Source organism: Emydura macquarii, unplaced genomic scaffold (genome assembly GCF_026122565.2).
Source record: "Emydura macquarii macquarii isolate MOO-44397 ecotype Brisbane River unplaced genomic scaffold, CSIRO-AGI_Emac_v2 contig_3390, whole genome shotgun sequence".
NCBI lineage: Eukaryota > Metazoa > Chordata > Testudines > Chelidae > Emydura > Emydura macquarii.
In genome coordinates this window covers 2,370,859-2,390,569 of record NW_027133527.1, presented here as the reverse complement: position 1 = coordinate 2,390,569, position 19,711 = coordinate 2,370,859, and the positions used below count along the sequence as shown (strand labels likewise).

The following is a 19,711-nucleotide window of genomic DNA, read 5'->3' as shown; positions in this document are numbered from 1 at the left end:
GGCCCCACTCTCAGCCGCAGTGACACTCGGCCACCCCCTAGGCCCGCTCGCCCCACACCATGGGCACCAGGACTCGCTGCTAAGGACGCCCGCGCTGTTGCTAAGCCGGGTCATGTGATCTCAGGCGCAGGATGACCTCAGAGGCTCCGCCGTCACGTGACAGGTCTCGTCTACCAATCACAGCTCAGTGCGGTGGTGACTCAGAAAAGCCGGCTGAAGCTTCTTCAGCAATCAGAACGCGAAGGAGCAGTGTTGGCCAATCAGAACCGTCGCTGGCTCACGGAGGGCGGAGCTTCAGGTGACTGGTGTGGCCATTGCCCAATAGAATTGGGGGCTTGGTGGAGGTGGTCCAACGGAGAGTGCCCCTCTGGTGTCAGTCAGCGTGGGGGCGGGGCTGTAACTCTGGGGCGGGGCTGTGATTGGCGGAAGCGGTGGGAAGGCAGGACTGACAGCGATTGGCATGATCTGCCCCCAATGCAGCTGGCGGAGGGAGGTGTCCTGGCCAATGGGGCTTTGGTGGGCGGGCTGTTGACGGCGGCGGCGTCCTCGGTTGGCTGGTGAGGCTGCCGGTCAAGGCGGGGAGGAGGCCGCAGGGCTGGATCGGAGGCCGGGCCGGCTGTTTGTTGTCATCCCAAGATGGAGTTTCTGCTGGGGAATCCGTTCGGCACCCCGGTGGGGCAGAGCCTGGGTGAGGGGCGGCCGGGGGCAGAGCCTGGCCTGGGGAGGGGGGGCCTGGCCTGGGGAGGGGGGGCCGAGCCCGGGGGTGAGGGGGGCCGGTGGAGAGGGGACAGAGGCCGGGGGGAGAAGGGGGAGCAGAGCCTGGAGGGGGCCGGGGGAGTAAGTGGGGGCGGAGCCGGGCCGGGGGAGGAGGGGGGAGCCATGCCCGCGGGCGGCAGAGCTGGGGGGGCCGGCAGAGCTGCGTAAGCGGGACCCCACCCAAGGGAACGAGGACAGATCCCAGGAGGGGTGAGTCGTGGGGGGGGGGAGACGGGAGTCGCCCCCCCTCAGAAGGGTGGGTGATGGGGGGGGGGCGGCCCAAACCCTGGTGAGATCTTGGGTGGGGGCGGGGGGACTGGTCGGGTACTGCTGCAGAGCCCTTGTGGGGGTGAGAGCTGGGGTGCTCATGGTCTCTTCCTTGTAGCAGCCCTTGTGTCCCAGCGTCGCCCCCACCCCGGGCCTGGTGTGCAGCGGAGGGGTGCTCTGCTGCACAAACACAATCCTGCTGAAATCCCCTTTCTCCTGGGGGGTTTCCAGTGACGGCTGGGGTACCAGCACCTGTGCTGTCCCTGGAGTGTAACGGGGCTGGCGGTGCCCCGATGCTGCCAACCCATCATGATGCAGTGGTTCTGGGAAGGGGAATGGAAGCCCCACCTGGTGGATCTTGCCCCAGTTCATTCTGGATTCCTAGGCAGCTGGTATTATCCTGTCCCAGGAAATCAATGCCTTCTAGACCCAAATAACTGGGATTTAGGCTACTGCCTCTTTTCCCTGAATATCTGCTTTGGGGGTTGTATGGTTAGAGGGGAATTCGCTGCCTGTGATATCAAGGGCCTTTTTGTCTCCTGGGGAAAGGAGTAGCTCCAGTTTTGAGGGGTTCAGAGCTTGCATAAAGGGAGATCCTTGCATTTCTCCCATCTCACTTTGCTACTTTAGGAGTATATAATGCTGAATAATCATAGATTCACCTTTTGAACCTCCGCCATCTTGTACTTGTAGCACTAGAAAGCTAAGAGAACCTGTGTATATTTATATACAGGGAAGGCTGCATAGTTTGAATGCATAAGCATAGGTTTAGAAGGCAGCAAATTCCAAATTGTAATCCTTTCCCTGCTCTTGACTCTCTTTTTTGACCTTGGGCAAGTCACTTAGTGTATGTGTTCACTGCAAAGTTAGCCCAGGGTGTTTCCCCTAGCTCTCCTCCCGTGTGTGTACACAGATTTTACTGACTATATTAACCCTGGCTCTCTGGGGGTCTGGGTTAAAGCCTAGGTTCTACTTTCCCTCAAACTCACTCACTTTGCAATTAGGACACAGGCTGAATTATTCGAGTGCTGATAGTCATCATAGCATTGTAAAGAACCTCAAGAGATTATCTAGGCCTGTCTCTTGCACTTATGGCAGGACCAAACATTATCTAGATCTCCAGTGCTTTCCCACAATTCCCCAGTGTGCCCAGTAGGACAGACAAGTTCTCCCACAATTCACAGGGAAAGAATTATAGAGTGGCTTAGCTTAGTGCAGTATAGAGAACCATGGGATGTACCCCCAGAAGTCCTAGCAACACACATGGGGGAGCGCAGCACCAGTGAGGGCTCAGTAACTTGGGTAGGGCTTTGACATATGGCTGCTCACACCTGGGCTAACCAGTGTTTCTCAATCTTTTGGATACCAGGGACTGGCTTGCTGCCTTTTGCTGCCTTCCTAAACTGTGTCAGGGAGATCTCAGGGACAGGTGCCGGTCCATGGACTGGTGGTTAAGAAACCCTGGGCTAGACAAACCCTGGTGCTCATACCCAGTTTGCAGATCCACCTGCGCTAACTCTTCAGGGAAAAACTTACCTATAACTGCTTCGTGCCTCGGTTTCTCCTTTTGTAAAATGGGGATATACTTCTCTATATTGCAGGAGGGTTGTGCAGATTGTGTGTGTACAAAAATGAAAAATACTTGATAAAATGGCCAGTCCTGGCCACAAAACGAGAAAGTTCCTCTACCTTACCCTCCACCTCCAACACTGATGTACTCCCTATTAAAACCAAAAGATGTGAAGCTGTCACTAGCAATCTCAGGGATTTTTTTCTTCTTCTGGTTTATAGTAAGAAGTGCTGCGTGTTTCTGGATATGATAATGGTGGTGAAAGTTAAACTTGATCTTAAAGTGGATTTGCTTTGTTGCATTTATCCACCTGATAAGCATTTGCCAAGGCAGCTGTCTGTTTAGCTGCTTGGATAGGGGAGCTACAGGAAACAATGTTAGAGAAAAGGAATAGTTTCTAATCTATTTACTGTCTGATTCATTTAGCATCAATAAGTGACGTAACGGTGCCGTCTTAAGACTTAATAGTTTTATATAATAAAATCTGTGGTCCAGTCTTCTTTTTCTTCTGCTTTTCCATCTCTTGTAATCATACTTATGGCATAAAGCTTCATATTAGTTCTTTCATCCTCTTCCTGCCCCTTGTTCTCTTGGAATTAATAATAAACAACCACTGCCTGTTCAAAGTCTCTTATGAGGGCAAAGCTTTGAGTGAGCTATGTTTCAGTCAGTAATACAGCTTTAGTGATGTGTACATAAAGCAAGATTCTGTTGTATTTTAAAAATTTTCCTCTTTTGGTGAAAGACATCAGCAGATTTTGTTCTGGAAGAAAAGTTTTGCTACCTGTCTTATAATTGCCTGGCATGCCTTTCCAAGGTAACAATACAACAAAAGCAAGACTTTCTCGCAGAGCGCTGCGATTGTCCAATGGTTCTGCTTGAATGAGCTTGTGAGATACAATTATTCATTTGTTGTATTATTTATGTTTCTTTTGGTGATTTAAATAAACCTGCATCAATAATTTTGTAGTTCCATTTAAATATATTGTGTTGAACACAGTGTTGGTGTTTGCAGTCGAGCCCTGATGCCTGCCATATTAGAGAACTGTAGAAAATATGTTGGGCCTTAAGCACATCAAGGATGTGTGTTTTCTCTGCCAGGAAGCTGCGGTGGTTCACATAAAAATTTAATTAGGAGCATAAAGAATGTCTTCAGGTAAATGTCAGGCCTGAAAAAGCAGAGAGATTTCAGAGGTGTTTTGGAAGAGCTGTGGGAGATAATACAAAGCATTTCATCTTTCCTCCTCCTTAGAAGCTGGAAGGGCCTTTCAAAATAAACTATTGCTTGATCAGGAAAATACTATTATTTATTATTGGGATTACTAAAATGAGACTCTGGTGGACTCAGATTTTAGTAATGGGGACATATGGCACCTTTCCCATCTAAATTGCCGGATGAAATTACATCCAGGTTCATGGTGTCTAAAAGTTATTACCATCTGATTGTTGGCAGGTAGCTTTGTTCAGTTTCCAGTGGCCAAGTGTCCATAGCAGAAAAACTACCAGCGCTGCCACTAATCGAAAACCTCAGTGGAAGTGTGAGGAGAGAGGCAATGGATTAAGTGGGCTGCAAAGACCTTTTTTTTTTTTTCAATACAATATAAATTTTAAAAATGGACTATGAAGATTGAGCTACTTTCTCATTTCTAAAATGGTCCCTGTGGAGCAGGGTGAGGTGTGTTGGAAGGGCGTTGTGGGGAAGTTCGTTCCGCTGCTGTGACACACCTGGATGCTGTGTGTGAGTTTATCCAAACAAATAATGGTTGGTTGGTTTTTGTAATGCTTTTCATCTGTACATCTCAAACGTTGGTAAGTATCATTATCCCTATTTTCTAGGTGGGGAAACTGAGGTACAGAGAGGTTAATATAGACAACATACTGCCTCTCAATAAAGATTTTAAGGTAATTAAAAGATTACAGTGTCCCCACCAGGCTGTCAAATGACTAGGAGGTTGTGACCATCCTTTCTAGTTGTGGTCCTCACCAATTTTCTGCACCTTAGTAACATTGTGGTTGAATTACTGCAGTGCACTTTACATAGGGCTGCTCTTCGAGATGACCTGGAAAGCTTGCTTGTGCAGAATGTGGCCACTCACATACTTAACTGTGCTTCTGGCAAGGGGCATAACATTACAGCTCTGCTCCATGATTGCACTGGCTTCCAGGTAATTTCCAGATGCAATGCAAACTGTTGGATTGAAAACTGTAATACCCTTTTGTGATTTCAGCTCTGTATGTCACTGCCTCTCAACTCCGATTCTATTTCTGTAGTTGAGACCAGCTGAGTCAAATGAGCTGATAGTGGCTAGATTTGTAAATCTAGGACTGGTGGCAGTCTATTCTCAGTGAAGGGCCCTTGACTGTGGAATTTACATTTTCTCATGGACTAAAAGAGCCTAAATGTGTTGACCTTCATGGAACAATACAAAGCTTCTCTGTTTACCCTGGCTTTTCTAAAGGGGCTAGACTAAGTGGGTGGAGGGTCTCAACGGTTGCAGAATGGCTTAGTGTTAATGCATCTGTTCAGATTAATTTGAGGTAGTGAATGCGAACCTAGGTTTTTATGCTAGGCTCACAGAGTAAATTGGGGAAAATAGTTTTATGTAGAAGGGTGAGTTCCAGGTAAATCTAAATTCTGAGAGTGCAAAACGTCGTTTAAAAAATACTGTTGACCTGGGAATAGGAAGAATACAGAAAGTGTATAGTAAAATAGTGAAGACAAGCTTAGGGACTGAAGATAGCATCCTCCCCAGATGAGACTGCATTTTCTAATAGCAAGAGTCTGTGTGTCAGGGTTGGGCACCTTCTCTTTAAACTGCCTGTTTAGTTTTGCTTGCTCAAAAGAATCGTCTTTAAAGGGTCACTGCTTCATTAAAGGTTATTAAAACAAATATCCTTTCCGTGTGTTATAAGAACATCTTAGATTATTAAAACTGATTGGATTACAAGAATCTGAAGTACAGCTGACTTTTTTGTTCTTGCATTTTGTGTATCTTTTTCACTTAATTCCGCTTGTACAAGGAAATCAGTTCCATTTTCTAGTTCTCCTGAACTGGTGAGATTTTTTTTTTTTTTTTTTTTTTGCAAACACTGCAGGGGAATGTTTAATTCCAAATAACATCTTGCTGTGTTGAATTTTTGTTAGCTTCCTAAAGTGCAAAGGGCTGACACTGAGCAGTGATCAGTGAAATGGGCTCCTCACAGGTAGAACAAATAGTGACTGTGAATATTCACCTTTGGGAACACTGACTGGCCCATCACATGCATTGCTTTAATCAGTCCTTTTCATCGGAGTCCTAGGAGGCCTGACTGGCTGTGACCAAAAGGCCTCACCAACCCAGGTCCAGAATAAAACTTGAATGCACAATTATAACTACCTGCATTTCTATTACACTGTTGTCAGATAGCAAGTTTTAGGGAGTTCTGGAGCGAAACCTCGCTCCATGACCAGAGTAATTTTGGAAGATGTTTTATCTAATAACCATGACTAAAAATGTTCATCAGTATAGTACCTTTATCGCTTCATGCTGCATTTATTAGTCAAACACCAACTGATTCTGAGACTTTGCCTGAGGATGGAGTGAAGGATTGGACCCATGCTGGGGGAATCCTTTTCCAGCAGGAGATACAGTGATAACTGTTGTGATTTACTAAGTAGGATTGTTTAAGGAAGTTACAAAAGCAGTGTTTCAGCAGAGGATGAAGAGGCACTTTATTGAAGCAACAGTGAAACCAGACAGCCTTTCAGTCGATTTTATCAAAGCACTTGCAGTTTCCATTTCAAGGCAGTTAAAGCAATGATGAGTAAGGGGCAGAGAAAATTTGTTTGTAGAGCTTTTTCATAAAATGAAATATTGGTGCAGCCTTCTTGGTTCTTAATGTCTTCTATTTTCCTTTTTTTCACAGGAAGTATTTCAATGCTTTCTTCAAATATCCTTGAACATGTTTTATGAGAGACTTACACACATTTGTTCAAGGGCCATTTTTTTATTTTTAACGGCAAATGCAGGACTAGAAAAATGTATTATGGTGGACAACAAAAATCTAGAGAAAATTAACCCATGTTTCTTTGGCCATGTGTGCAGTGTCTCTAAATTCCTTTCAGAGTAAATGTTTGCTTTGCTGTGGTATATACCTGATAAGATTCACTCTCCAGGGAAAATGCCTTTTCCCAAGGACAAAATCAAGGCTTTACAGAGCACGTTATTGCCATAGAATCTCTGTACAAATGAGAACCGAAAATTTGTATCAAGTTGTTTGAGCTTGGATGGTTTGCTTTGCTAGTAAAGTGTTCTGTTCTCATGACTTCTGTTGTAATCCTCTCCTTCCCCTCTATCCGCCCCCCCCAACCCTCTCCCAAAAGCCAGCATACCTCTTGGGACCTTATACAGAGCCATCTATGTACTGTGCATTGTTTTGAGGGTGGATTGACCTCAGTTACAAGATTGGAATAGCTATTTAGTGTCAGATTTCCAGACACAGTATGTGGTACTGGAATACATCAAAAAGATATGTGATTTGCCAGCCCAGTGTGAATGGGGTAGAGATACAATTCCCTGTATAGGTACCTAAAATAATATGGACTTTGGTCAAAACACAGTCTCCTGGTGTTCAGAATTATGCTAGTCATGCAAAACACAGTCTGATGATAAAGTGCTTTTAGTTTTACAAGATTACTTGTATCTGCTCTCACTTCATGATAATGTGTTATGTTGCAGAGAAAATCTCTAACAAAATAAATATCCATGCTTTTAAAAGGACCAAATAAATACTGAGTGATGAAGCTGGTAGCTTAGAGAAACTACATATATGAGAAGATGGATAATTACTATAATACCATTTAATACCAGATTCCTAAGGCTGGATTTATTTTATAGTCACAAAAGCAGATTGCTGCTCATGAGAGTATTAGACTGTGGTTTTTGAGTCATGTAGTTTTATCTGCTGCAGTATAGCATGCTTAAATATATATTCCATTTGTTTCTAAATATAAATCTATATGTACCAGGTTCCAATCAGAGGATAACCGGCTCCCAGTTTGATATTGCGCTAACTCATATATCTTTAAAGTGTGCTAAAAAATTAATGGACACCCAATGGGTTTTTTTTTTTTTTTAATTTTTTTTTAAACCTCCCGTTGATGTCTCTCTTTATTTTAAACAATTTGCTCATGGTACTACTTGTTGCTTTCTCTTCATATGTTTGTTTGTTTGAGGAATGCTGAATTAAGACAACTTTCATAAAAGGAATGTTAGAATAATTTGAGTTCTTAAATTGGGATCAGCCTTTAATTAAACTTTCATTGAAGGTGATTAAGGCATTTGATATGGCCCTGGGTGATGTTTCTGCAAAAAGATCTCTTACCGAGGGGAAAACTTTTAGTATTTGTAGAGACAGTGTTGTGTGGTGATGGACTGGCCATCACTTCTGCTTTCTATTCTTGGTTCTGCCACAGTCTTAGTATGTGACCTTGGGCAAGTTACTTAAATCTGTGTACCTTGGTTTCAGAATCTTTATAACACATAGTTGATGAGAGGCTAAAATGTTTGTAAAGTGCTTTGAACGCATTGGAAGAAAGACTATTATTGAAGCCTCAGGTATTATGAAATGTACTCAAGGGCTAGCCTGTTTATGGTGGTTAGTGTTTGGTGTAACATCAAAGGGATTTTTGTCACAGCTAGTGCTGTGAACCTGGACAGATTCTGCAGCACTTAGCATTCAAACTCAGCTTTCTGTCTGCATCCATGCAAACATCTTAGGAAGTGTTACTTCTCTGCATTTTAAAAACCTGTTGCTGGGTTTAATGTGGGAGGGGAAAAAACCCAGTCCTCTCTAAACAGCCATGTATGTTGTGTTTTAGTCACGTACTATGCTGCCAGAAGTTTATTCCTGGTTATTCTGTTTATTCATTTCAGTTATTCTCCCTTGGAAAGGATTCTTTGGAAAGAGGGTGGTTTTTGTGCCCAATCAAGCATTAACCTGAATGCCTAGCTATATCTGAACCCCTTTTCCCTTAGGAGCAGATGGCTTACTTTAGTTTAATATATTGCTTCTCCATGGTTCCAAATCTTTCAACTTTCTGATTTATAAATACTCCTGAAGCTGTTCCAGGAAGTGAAATAAAAATGGAGTCAACCAATCTATCACTGAAAGCAGCCTCTTTTAAAAAAAACAAAACACTACTTTACGACTGTCCTGTACAATTTGGAGCCGTTTTATGGGCAATGCGGGAATCAAATGCTATAGTGTAGTAATGTATTCTAAAAGTCAAGAGTTGTATACATGCATAACTAATGAAGTATATTTATATCCAGACCAGTGCTTAATTTGTGCCAAGGCTTTCCAGGGCTGAGTCCTGGAACCTTTAGCATGTTAGTTCATAACCCCAGCAACTCTGGATTTGCTGCATCACTTATGAAAGAGAAAAAAAAATTGCTTGAGCCCTGGCACCTCTTTCATTACAAATTAAGCACTGATCAAGACAATGCCGAGATAAGAATGTCCATACTGAACTGTATTTGCCAGTGCTTTTCTAACTTTGGCTTCAGAATAACCCAAGGCCCAGTCTATGAGCAGTGCCAAACTATGCCACGAGAAGCAAAGAGGAGGCTGACTAGTCACAAGGAATGTCAGGAGATCAAGAAGACAAGGTGACATTCCAGATAAACCTGTTATACGTCTTTGGTGAGAGCTTGTATATCTCTTCGTTGTATGGTGAGCATGTTGCAGACGGTTCTCCCATTGAGCAGTCAGACATTCTGGGCTGGAAAGCGTGACTACGTGAGGAGAGCTAATCTGTTCCAATTCAGATCAGGAGATGCCATGCAAAATGAAAGCAGATAAACTGTTACAAATTTGATTAAAATGGTTTGCCACACTTCTAGGTTATGTCTACACGTAAACTGCTACAGTGACACAGCTGCAGGTGTGACACTGTAGTGCTTCAGTGTAGGTTGCTTCCCACAGCAACAGAGGGGTTCTCCTGTTGCTATGGGTAACCCACCTCCCTGAGAGGTGGTAGCTAGGTTGACAGAAAAATTCTATTAACTTGGCCATGTTGCATCCTTTTATGTTTTTATGGGATACATCTGCTGAGAGAAGTGTAATGAACTTTGCATTTGCTAAGAATAATGGGAATAGAACTCATGTTCGTAGCATGGTTAAGTAAACATGACAGAAGGGACTTTAACTCTGACTTTCGAGTGCTTGTTTCTCCACTCTAACCTTGCATTAATTAAAGTTTTCTGCATTTATTTTCCCAATCAGTTTTTTTTTTTTTTTTAAAGAAAAAGGACATTCCCCTCTCCCCTGCCCCCCAAAACCAAACAGCGCCCGGTGAGGCTTACAGAAATTGCAAACTCCATCAGCTTTGGTAGCAGAACTTGAAGGTTTCTTAGGGGGTTGCTGTCCTGTAGCCCTTAGTAGCTCTGGACCACTTGGGATGCCAAGCTGACAAATGCATCCTTAGGTCAGCCCATTCTTCACAGAAGCATCCTACTTGCATTCTGAGAATTAAATACTGCGTTTAATGCGGACGTGCGAAATTACTTGTTTTCAGCATTTGTAATTCTAAAAAGCCAACTCTGAAATCATTGTGTTCAGTCTCTCTAAGTTTCTATGAGAACAATCCAAGAGGATGAGTCTGAAGTCTCTACCTTCAATCATTTTTGATCTAGGCAAGCCCAAGAAGGATTAATTGTCTTTTCCTCTTGTATTTGCATCACTCAAACTATTTAACTGGCTCCTTGAAGACTAAAATTTTGCCTGCTTGATTTCAGTCTAAAGGGTTTATTTTTGGAAACTATAGCCTTAGAAGATGCGTTGATGATAGTGGTTGCCGAAGATTAAAATGTAATGGCATTAAGAATGTTTGGCAGAAGAGTTTGCATCGAGCCCTTTGTCAGTTAAGCCATCTGGAGTCTTGATTGCTTAGTATCTAGGAAAGAGTACCCTTGTTGCATGCTAAATTGCCTAGCTAAATATTAAGCAGCTGTTGACCATTGCATAATTTGGCTACTTGATTTTCATCTCACTATTTAGACTCTTAGGCTCTGCTAGCATGTTTTGTTTATAATAAATCTAGAAATCTGTCTTGTATCATTGTGAGCAGTTATAATCAGAGTGCTCTGGAGTATTTCCCAAGAAATCAAGTACATGGCAAGAGATGTCACAATAACAGGGACACAAACAGAAGTAAAGGTGCGAGCAAGGGACAGGATACATTTGATGTATGGGTGTCATTGTCTTGCAACTAGGGCCTGGTATGGATTGGGCCAGATGTTTTCAACCAGGGGTACGCGTATCCCTGGGGGTACTTCAGAGTATCATACAAGGTATGCAAGAGGATTAGGGTGACCGCCTCAGCCCCTATGCTTTGGGGGCCCCCCGCACTTTGGGGTCCTCCGCTCCAGACCCGGCGGGAGGTGGGCGGCTGCAGCCTGCCTCCTGGCTGCGTGCCGGACCAGGCAGGAGGTCACCTACCAAAGGGGACCAGGCCCCCCGAGCGCTGGCCTGCTGGGGGTCGCCGGGCCAGCCCTTCACGACGTGCAACTGGGAGTCTCTCTTGCATCTCCGGTCTCTGCTGCACGTCGTGAAGGGCTGCCCTGACACCCCCCCCAAGCTGGCGGGTGAGGCCGCTGTGTCCAAGCCGGTGCAGAGTTGCGGGGCTGGAGCAGGAGAGCCAGGCACCACGTGATGGGTAACTGCGGGGAGTGGCGGAGGTAAGCAGCATGTTCCCTCCCCTCGCGGGTACAACAGACACCTCCCCCCCCACTGGGCAGCTGGGCAGTGGTGCCATCTTGTGGGAGCCAGGGATCCCTCCTGCCCTGCGTATGGGGGCGGGGGGCGCCTGTGAGGCCTGTGGGGGGGGGGCAGATTCAGGCTTGGCCTGGCACCGGAGACCCAGGGTATGCCCCTGGAGCCAGGCTCCATGGGGTACTTCAGGTGAAACCTTGAGGCTGTGGGGGTACAGTTTCTAAAAAAGGTTGAAAACCCCAGATTAGGCTATAATCAATAATTTGGTTGATCTCTGAACTGCCCTCTAGCAATGACATTTTCAGTTCTAATGAAAAGGATATTGTGGGGGTAAGAAACAGTGTACCAACAGTATATTTTACTAAGATTTTGGAAATACTGGTAAACATCAGATCATTTATTGACCAAGAAATTATTGTGGCAGCCATAAAATGGTTGGCTAATCAGAGTGAGATCAGTTTTTATTTACAAACATAACCAGCAATTAAGTTTGAGCAGCTGTCAGACTTGGAAAGTGATTAAAGTTCAACAGAAAACAAAATGGGTCAGCATTGAATTGTGGTTGTTTTCTTGACATTGCAGCTCATTAGTGTGTGTGTATTATAGCTACTATAATAAGTAAAGCAGCCTTAACATCTCTATCTAATGCAGTGGCTTAACACCGTCAGTGAGTGGTGAAAATTTCGTTTTCGACAAAGTTCTCTGGAGGTCATTAACAATAATTTTTTGATGCAATTGGATGAGTTATTTGTTTTTTAATCTACCTCTTCTGGTGATGGCAGCAGAGTTGGGTGCTGCAATGCAAGGTCTTATTTGAGGAGCAGCCTTGGAATATTCTCAAGAAGATTTGAGATCCTTGACACAGCATAGCTTCATCCCCCCAGAAAGTGATGATTCACCACCTACAAGGATTTTTGTTGTCTTTGACCCAATCTGAAACTCTGTATGGATTTTTCAGTTTATGAAAATCTTCAAGATTTTGACTTTTTGTCCTGATTTGGGATGGGAAACATTTTTTAAAATTTTGAATTCCTGCAGGACTGGAAAACTGTTTTCTGCCTAGTTCTAATGAAAATTGCAAAGAAATTTTCCAGATATAAGTGTAGCACTTAAGCTCTGTTTTTGGGACTTTTTTGGGCTTCATGTCTAAATATTGGCTGACAACAGACTACCCCGAAGGAAATGGCTTTAGAGACGATTATTTCTTTCACCTGATAGAGCTTCATTGACCCCGACCCACCAATTCCATATAAAAGAAACCTTTAAAACTAGTGATGGTGCTGTTCTATTTAAGCCACAGGTGTTTGAGAGAGGCAGAGATTGGTTACTTTTTAAAGAAGTCTGTGGTATTCTTTTCAGCATTTTGAAGGAAGGCTATGAATTAGAGAAGCAAACTGATGCAATATGCACCAGGAAGTGTGACTTGGCTACCTCCAAAAGTTTCCAAAAGCTACAGACATCTGTAGCCTTGTTTTCTGCTCCTTGTTGGATAACCAGCAGAGAAATATTGAAGAGAAGGGAAAGCAGAAATGTTATTGTGCATTCATAGTAGAGCAAGATTTGTTTGGTTGCACTCATTTTGTCGTTATGTGCATATATTTTAATGGTCCCACCCATAATTATTAAGTACAATGTTTTGCTTGTCAATCTGCAGTGGTGCTATAGTTGTGAAGTAAATCTGTTTTTGTAACTAGTTTCTCTGTGGGAATGACAGTTTGCTTCTCTTTCTACTTAAGCGTAATTAGTGTTGAAATTTATTTTGAACAAGTGAGAATGCAGGCAATTGACTTTAGCAGTGACCTGCAAAAAATAGAATACTGATTAGGGAGTTTGCAAGATGAAAAAAACTCAGCAGTTTGTTTGCAGCAAACAAAACTTGTTACAAGTGGGTGGGCAGGCAGAGGAGTTTTAAATCTGAGAAGGGATTTTAGCCTTTAAGGCTAAAGTGGTTTGGAAATTCTTAGAACATTTCACCCATGAAAGGTAATTAATTTTGTTTTATGAATATGAAAGACACATCTCTTGTAAGTACTGGAGTGAAGTCCCAAATGAGTTATTAGAACTTGCTTTATTCATGTCGTACAGAATTAGCCATCAAGCACTGACAGATTTAAAATGTAGCTCACGGACACACTGATCGTCCATAATTTTCACAAAGGCTCCTTCTTTACCTGTAATTGTTTGAAAGTAAATGCCCTCTGATGAGCATGGAGGTGACAGATCTGAACACTGACGCCCATCGTCACTCTCATTTGTGCTTTTAAGCTTGTCATGTAATGTAAGTAGGCTGTCAAGCTCCAGAATTCTTAGACATAATGTAAAATCCTGATGTGGAATACTCTTCCATACCCCACCGTTTTATCTCTTTGGTTTCAAATGTAATAATTCTTCTACTTTGTATGCATGGTGTCAGTCCACATGTATTTTTAACCAACTTGTTTACTCAAATTTTCCTTTGCCATCCTATGAAATTTTAAGGGCAATAAATTCATTATATAGAGTATTTTTATACCCTACTAATTGGAAAAAGGCCAGGTTGGGTGATAAATCCCTAGCTTTACCATCTTGGAATTTTGGGCAAACAAATATTGGAAGTTCAGTTGTGATTTCTAACAAAATAAGAAAGTTTCATGAACATGAATAAGAAGCTTGTTGAAGTTTTCATTGGAGCTTTAATATAGGCCCTCATGTCTTGCCTTTATTGGTAAGGACAATATTTTCTGGCTATTAAGATACATATGGAAAAGCTTTTCAGGATTTTTTTTAAATACCTTGTGATAGATATTTAGATCTCCCTTCTCCCCCCAATCATAAATAATTTATATAGGTCCGTCTTTGAATTAAGCAATCTTTTGTTCCCCTTAAGGAAGCCTTTTTTAATACCTGCTGTGTTCAGTTAAAATACCGTGTGGTTCATGCTTCCATAACATGAGGAATCTGGTCTGCTCACTTATTGAAAACAGAATGAGAACTGAAAACTGTACAGACTTTTGGCAAACAGTAGGTGGAAATCTGTACACTAGCCAGCCAAGATGCATGATTATAACTTCATGATATCTATATACAAACACAGCTGCCTTATTGTGGTCCTGGGAAGGAGTGAAAGTTGATTGATATATTAGAATGGATTTGGATGGCTAATCCAAACTCAGCAATTTGCTAAGACAATTCTATACCTGTAAATCATACCACTGAGTCACAGTCTCCCTGCCACCACAGCCCTGGGGCAGGAGGAGTTCTGTGCTCCTGATGATTATGGGCGGGGTCTGGGTTCCTTTATGCCTTCCTTTGTGTACGCCCCTGCATGTGTGTGTGTACTGCACACCCCGTCTAGGGATTCTGGTGGAAGGTTTCATCTAGACTAACTTCTGATGTGAGCTGGCCAATTAAAAAGTAACCAACCCTTTTGTAAAAGTGCACAATGCTTGCAGTACTTCAGGTTCACAGTGAGGTAGGAATTTTGCAGAGGTCATCAGTGAAAGAGCTAATGTAGTGTATTGGTGCAACATACGCTGCTTTTAAAGTTCTTAGTTCAGATAAATGCCTCGGGATTTTTGAAAATGGCTCAGTGTGGCAAGAAAACATTTTCGCTTGACCTAGTTCTAAAGGACAGCTATTTACAGCACTCGTCAGTGTATTAGCTTTAATGAGGATACAGCACGGAAGCAAGAGACGCTTTTTATTGTCTGGAACGAGTGAAAATCCACTACATTTCAAATGTGGTGTTTTTGGGGTTTTTTTTTTTTTTTTTAAAGCAATGGCCTGGTGCTTGTCTGGAGCGTGAAAGACAGCCAGAGGCCCATACATACATCGTATCCCTCTGTCAATGAAGCATGATGTCTGTCCCCAGCAGTGATTTCAAGCTGATGGGAAGCTGCAGTGAGAAGATGGAGTAAGGATGCTCTTCCTGGCCTGGAAGCATATTGCTCTGCTTGGGGCGCAGACTCCACCTTCCTCTTTGGGGTAGTGCATTTAAACCATCAAGCCACCCTGGAAATACTTGTTTTTAATTACCCATTTGGTGTGTCTAGCCTCCAATTTGAACACTTCTTAAGAATATCAGCGCTAAGTTTAGTCATAAAGCTGAATTGTTGGTCGTTTGAAATGCATACAGTATTAATCATGAAATGCACATTTAAATCCAGGATCTTCACTCTCTAAACTTTCTGGTACCTATCTCTCTATTGGAGACTAAGTGGCTCCCTTCACTGTAGGATGTGAGAACCTCCCAAATGTTTAAAAATAGATACCACCCATATCTCTCTTCCTCTGCCTGTCGGAGAAATAGCTTGATGCGTCGGGTTTTTATTTGCCATGCGTGGAAATGAGTTTTGCTGAAAGGGGTGAGGATTACAGTCATTCTTATTTCACGTGACAGCGTTGCTGTGTTTAGGTCAGCTCCCATGACAGTTCTGTCTCACACACTCATGAGCCTCGCCCTGTTTCTCAATAGTTTTATTGTTCCAGTGGAACATTGCTGTTATGGGAGGTCATGGACATGAAGGAAGAGTAGTGGTAGGTAGTATTCAGAGCCCTCTGTGAAACTGGTCCTGAGACCTTGAACTGGGTTCTACCTTAGCTGGGGAGTCAGTGCAGAGCATGAGGCAGTAGTGATAAGTTCGGGCATTTCAGGGCGTGTGGCTTCATTCTGTCTACACTGTGCTACGCAGTTAGGTCAAGGTAAGGCAGCTTACCTCGACTAATTATGTCAGCGTCTACATTACAGCCTTCCTCCTTCTGATGTAAGTGCCCTACTACACAGATATAATAAGTCCACCTCCATAAGGCTTATGTCGGTGTAGTAGGGCACTTCCATCAGCCAGAGGAGGGCTGTAATGTAGACGCTGACATAAATAGGTCAATGTAAGCTACCTTACATGGCTCCTGCTGTGAAATTGACAAGAAAGCCGGGCAGCTAGAGTCAAGCGGCCCCCATTCCTCTGGAGAGCTTGACTCCCTCCTGAGCCCAGGGGAGAAGCCCATGCACCTGGATCCCATGAAATTGACAAGGCTGCCCAGCTCCCAGCGGGGAGTGGGCCAGGGTGGGGGGGACTGAGAAGCTGAGACAGCTAGACCCTACACCCCGGGGATGAGAAGCCTGGGCCGCTTCCCCTCCACTCCCAATGGGGATTGGGGAGCGCGGAAGGGGGAGGGCAGCCCATTGGGAGCCCAGGCTCTCAGCTCCCCACACTCTCCCTCTTAGGTGGGTGGAAGCATTCCTTGTGAGGACCACCGATCCAAGGAGGGTAGTGTGGACATGCACCACCACAGTAATTGCTGTGATGGCTGTAAGTTGATAGGGTGACTTATCTTTCTAGTGTAGACATATCCTTAAACAAGAGTTTCAGTAATCAAGACTAGCAGTCACAAATGCCTTGTTTGCTGTGACCTGGTCTGTATCTTTTTTCTAGCTTTTTCCATCTTGATATGGATGTGTTAATTTGCCTGGATGTCTACTTGCTCATCAGGTGTGGAGGTCATTGACCCCTTTGGAAGGCAGCAGTTCACCTCTCCTATTCTGACTCTGTTTTGATGAGAAATCTCTCTGCACCCAGGAGGGGTTTTACATAAAAGTTGCTTTCTTAAAACACAAATCTTTACAGTTTGAACTAGGTCTGACTGCTGAGGTCCCACCTTTCATCACCTGACCAGGTCCAAGATTGCCTGATTGAAGCCCAGCCTGTATGAGTTTGTATTGTAAGTTTAGTCAGGGTTTTATAAGCTGCAAACATGCTGTGACCTTATGGGAGCTCATCAGCTAAGCCAGGTCAGGATGATTAAAGAGACCTTATTCTGGCATGTAAGGATATCTACTTTATTCTTTCCCCTTGTGTATTGAAATTATGATCCTAATGTAGGCACAAGTCATTCTTTGTTCTATGTAAATGTTAGTTTAATAAATTAAATAATTAACTTAAACTTGTATACTGATCCTCTTTGGCATGGATATGGTAGGCTTTGCTTCTTGTCCTAAACTGTCTGCTGTTAAACAGTTGCTGTGTTCTGCTCCAGAAGTGGCTGGATTTGAGTGGTAGTTTAAACAATGTCCTTCGTGGACTGTGCCTGTATCCAGAGGGATGTTGAAACATAACGGTTTGTAAAGCACCCTGAGATCCTCTTAAGAGACGTAGAGGTAAGGCATTGTTTGTAGCCGTGCACTGTTCATCTGTAATAGCTGCCTAATACCATACGGTGAGTAGCCATCAAGTTTGGCATGGGGTTGACAGTTTCAAAGAGAGAATCAGACTGTTATTTGGGGAAATGACTGTTTCTAAAGGAGTTTTAACAGGCTGCTTTCAGACTTGGCAGATGGGCTACATATTTTTAAGTTTTATTCTCGAGCACGTGTACGTTCTTTTGCAATTTTGGTTTTTAGTAAGTTACTGAGTCCAGTACAAATTGATTATTCATCTATTCAGAACCATAAAGGTGTGTGGTGCTCTACGGACAAGACAGTCACCCTGCGTCCAGTAACTTTCAGCCCAAATGTAGCTAAACCATGACGTGGTAGGGTGACAGTAGGTCGGATAGAGGACCTGAGTTACAGCAACCCATTTCAAATCATGCTTTTTTTTAATTGGGATTCAGTTTGAACAGCCTTGTTCTTGCTGGCTGGCTGATCCATTTTCTTTGGAGAGGCCGAGCTCGGCAGTTTTACAGCAGCACGAAGTAGGGAGGGCAGAGCGCGAATGGAGTAAGCAAAGTGGAAAACGTTGGCGTTTCTCTGTCTAGCAAAGAAATTGACCCCCTTTATGAAGCAGAGTATGTCTTCACTGCAAGTGAAAGGTGTGGTGTTAATTGCAGTTGGCTAACCGGGTGAAAATAGCAGTGAAGCCACAGCAAGTCAGCTTTGAACTCAGGTTAGCAGCTCAAGTTAGAGTCTACAGGTGAACCTGAGTTGAACTCTAGTGGTTAACTCATAAAAGCCATGTTGTTGTGTCTTCACTGCTATTGTGACCCAAGATATGAACACACCATCGTTGTTTTTTTATATAGACATACCCCTAAGTCAGCCTGTTGCCTAACTTACTCCATGCTGTCACCATTCAGCTAGGGCAGGTATCTACCATGCTTGCTAAAACCAGAGTTTCATCCTCCAATCTAGGAACATGCATATGGTACATGTATTGTATGCTATTCGTACCTGAAACTAGTCATCTCACTTAAGATCCTGTTGAGCGTTCATCAGAAAACATACTGTGGCAGCTGGTATCCTTACTAGCAGATGCAACAGAGAGGTCACATTGAGTATGGAGATTGAACTACTTTTGTGTGCATCAGGGGAGGTCTTCCAGGTCAGGGTTAAGGTTCATTGTCAGGGCAGCTTGTACTACTGTTGCTTGTATTAGCCATGGAGACAGGACAGGTACATCAGGCCACTTCCTTTCATCTGCCCTGAAATACAGCTTTAAAACAAAAGTATTAAGGACTGAGTATGAGAGAGTTGTGTAATAGCTGACCTTTGGTGCACTGCATGTCAGCTTTCATTTGTTGTTAAGGTGCTACTGAGCATTGCTTGAAATGTTGCAAGGCTCTTCCTTGAGGACAAGCAGATGTTTTGTCCTTGCATTTAAATAAAACAGAAGGGCACTCTCTACTTCTCCTGTATAGTCTGTTCCTAGATAGTGTCTAGGTGCTATTCCTTACGAAGGAATAATCAATTGCACAAATGCAAAAAATGGGAAATGACTGCTAGGAAGGAGTACTGCAGAAGAGGACCTGGGGTTTATAGTGGATCACAAACTAAATATTTCAACAATGAAATAGTGTGGGGTGGGAGGGGGAGCAAACATCATTCTGGGATGTATTAGCAGGAGTATTGTAAGCAAAACATGAGAAGTAATTCTTCCTTTCTAGAGGAGTGACTGGCCACATGCTGGTGGGCTTGGTGGAGCTGGCGCCTGGTGCTGAGATGTAACTCAGAGTGGCAGGTGCCCCCCGCCCTCCCTAAATGGAGTCCTGCCCCCACAGAGCTGACAGTAGGAGCCCTGCCAGGTGCTTAGGGCTGACTCATAACTTGGGGGGGGGAGGTGCCCCCTCCCTAAATGAAGTCCTGCCAGCCCCTGTGGGTGGCACAGTGAGGGTTGGGGCTCCAGCCCCAATGGGAGGTGCAATGGGGGCTTGTGGGCTGGTCTCGTGGTCCAGATTTGGACTGTGGGCCGCCTCTTGACTGCCTTAAACCCTTCTTGAGTTGTGCTGACAGTGTCTCCAGGCCCTTGTGCAAGCTAATGCCAATTGGCACATACTCCAGCCCTGTTGTGGGGAGCAGTGGAGCTGACACTTTCCCAATATAGCCATTACAGGTGCATCTTTACATGAGGAAAATTGCCATTCCTCCAGGATCCAGGCAGTTGCACCAGGAGC

General features: G+C 43.8%; 1 protein-coding gene across 3 annotated transcripts in view; it reads left to right on the top strand.

The window, feature by feature from the left end:
- The first annotated feature begins 580 nt into the window (after positions 1–580).
- The window catches only part of TOM1L2 (target of myb1 like 2 membrane trafficking protein), a 63,693-nt gene continuing 44,562 nt past the window's right edge, over positions 581–19,711 (top strand). For all 3 annotated transcript variants that reach the window (XM_067534354.1, XM_067534351.1, XM_067534350.1), the window contains exon 1: positions 581–688. In XM_067534354.1, the coding sequence (XP_067390455.1) occupies positions 637–688 (52 nt within the window). In that variant the 5' untranslated portion in view covers positions 581–636. The remainder of the gene's footprint in view (positions 689–19,711) is intronic.